This window comes from Naegleria gruberi, assembly GCF_000004985.1.
Source record: "Naegleria gruberi genomic scaffold NAEGRscaffold_611, whole genome shotgun sequence".
Lineage (NCBI taxonomy): Eukaryota > Heterolobosea > Eutetramitea > Acrasida > Naegleriidae > Naegleria > Naegleria gruberi.
The window spans coordinates 34,577-36,293 of NW_003162939.1; the positions used below are offsets into that span (position 1 = coordinate 34,577).

Consider the following 1,717-nt stretch of genomic DNA (forward strand, 5'->3'; position numbering starts at 1 on the left):
AGCCTCAGCAAAGTTATAGAGACAAAAAATGAAATATCGTGCCAGTAAAAGACCGAAAGCCTGATTTTTGTAATAGTTTTTAGCCTTAAGTTCATAATCATCCTCTGTAGGTGTTGTTATATATTCAATAAATTGATTCCAATAATAAAAGAGATCGGTCAATAACCAACTATTTGCTCCTGATAAATAACTTTCAGGATTTTCTTTCAACAATTGATTCTTTCTTTCCAAAAAGTAATTAGAAACCGTTAACAATAGAAAACATGGTGGAAATTCAGTAAATCCGACATGTGAAATTGGTTTTCTACACTTTAAAACTTCAGCATGCACCTTTACAATAAAATGTAAAACAACTTTTTGCCAATTCTCCAAATTATCAATTCCACATTCGAATGGTTCCACTTCAGCACCTTTTCTCACCTCTTGATAAGTATGGTTTGCACAACGAAAGAATTGGGGTATAATTCTCTCCTCTGCATAATCCATAAATTGACAAAACTCTCTCACTTCACAATTCATCCAATTACACGAAATGGCTGTGGAAAGGTAGTAATAAATTAGAATAATCATTTTCATGCAAGCTTGTTGCTCAGTATCCGAATCATATACTTCCGAATATACTTTCAACTCATTTTCATCACATAACTTTCCTATCAATTCGTTTGGATCGAATTCGTATAATGTAATTAGTTTAGAAATATGTTTGTGTGATTCCTCAAGTTTCTCGCGAACCATGGTGAATCCTTCTGACATGTATTTTAAATTTTCATGAACAAATTGTTTAATATTTGTGAAACTGTCAGCTAAGTCTTGGATTGTGGTCCATTTGGCAAATCGAGGCATTTTTTCACAACATTAGAAGAACTAATGAACAATTTCAGATTACAAAAATGTTTGAATCCAAAGTGTTTTAGTGATCTGACAACAAATTGAGGTGAGAAACACGATTTGTTACATACTGTTCATTTTATGAAATAAACTGTATTTTATTTATTACAGTTATTTGTAATACACAGTATCTCTGCGGATGGATCTTTTATTATGAGTCTTAAACACGATAATTAGCTCGTTCCTTTTTTAGAGGTTTCAAGGGTTCTTCGCTTGGAAATTCCTTTTCTTAATTGTAACTGTTATTCATCATAGATATTATTTATTATTATTTGGATAGGAGAGTTTCACAAATGTCTTGGTCAATTTGGTTATATTTCAACAAGACTTCTAAAATGAGAATAATCTTTTTGAGGGAAGGTCTTTGGTTAGGATTCAGTCTTGTCATTTGTTGGAGGAGACCAATTAAGAGTTGTTCATTTTGATGTGAACAGTAGTAAAAGGATTTTTTTAACTTTTCCATATTTGGTGTAGTATTTAAGGAAGTTTCATTGGATGCATTGAATGGAGTTGAGGAGGAAGGGTTGATTCTTTCAGAGCTTGGAGGAGAAGCCAAGAGAGAGGAAGCAGACATTGGAGAACTTGTTTCAGAGCTTGAAATTTTGACGAAACCATCCGAATGGTGATTAATGGAAGAATTGTTGGAAGGATTATGAAGTCTTGGAGAGATTAAGTGAGGAATAGCTTCACTCTTCAATAAACTCATGTGAATTTTGGAAGCCATGATTTGATGAGTGAGTTTTTCATCTCTTGAGATTGCTTCCTCAATCGAAACATATTCGAAATTTGTTGCATTGGTTTGAATAGTTGCACTTTCTAAATTATTTCC

At 32.7% G+C, this 1,717-nt stretch overlaps 2 protein-coding genes across 2 annotated transcripts in view; both read right to left on the reverse strand.

Annotated features, from left to right (window-relative positions):
* Positions 1-843, reverse strand: part of NAEGRDRAFT_76899 (uncharacterized protein) — a gene marked incomplete at both ends in the record, with an annotated part of 34,499 nt that extends 33,656 nt beyond the window's left edge. The window contains one exon of the mRNA XM_002668144.1: positions 54-843. Within this exon, the coding sequence (XP_002668190.1) occupies positions 54-843 (790 nt within the window). The remainder of the gene's footprint in view (positions 1-53) is intronic.
* A 313-nt stretch (positions 844-1,156) lies between these two features.
* Positions 1,157-1,612, reverse strand: NAEGRDRAFT_76900 (uncharacterized protein; the record flags this gene model as incomplete). The annotated part of the gene is made up of 1 exon (XM_002668145.1): positions 1,157-1,612. The coding sequence occupies one exon, from the start codon at positions 1,610-1,612 to the stop codon at positions 1,157-1,159; it is 456 nt and encodes a 151-aa protein (XP_002668191.1).
* Between the last annotated feature and the right edge of the window lie 105 nt (positions 1,613-1,717).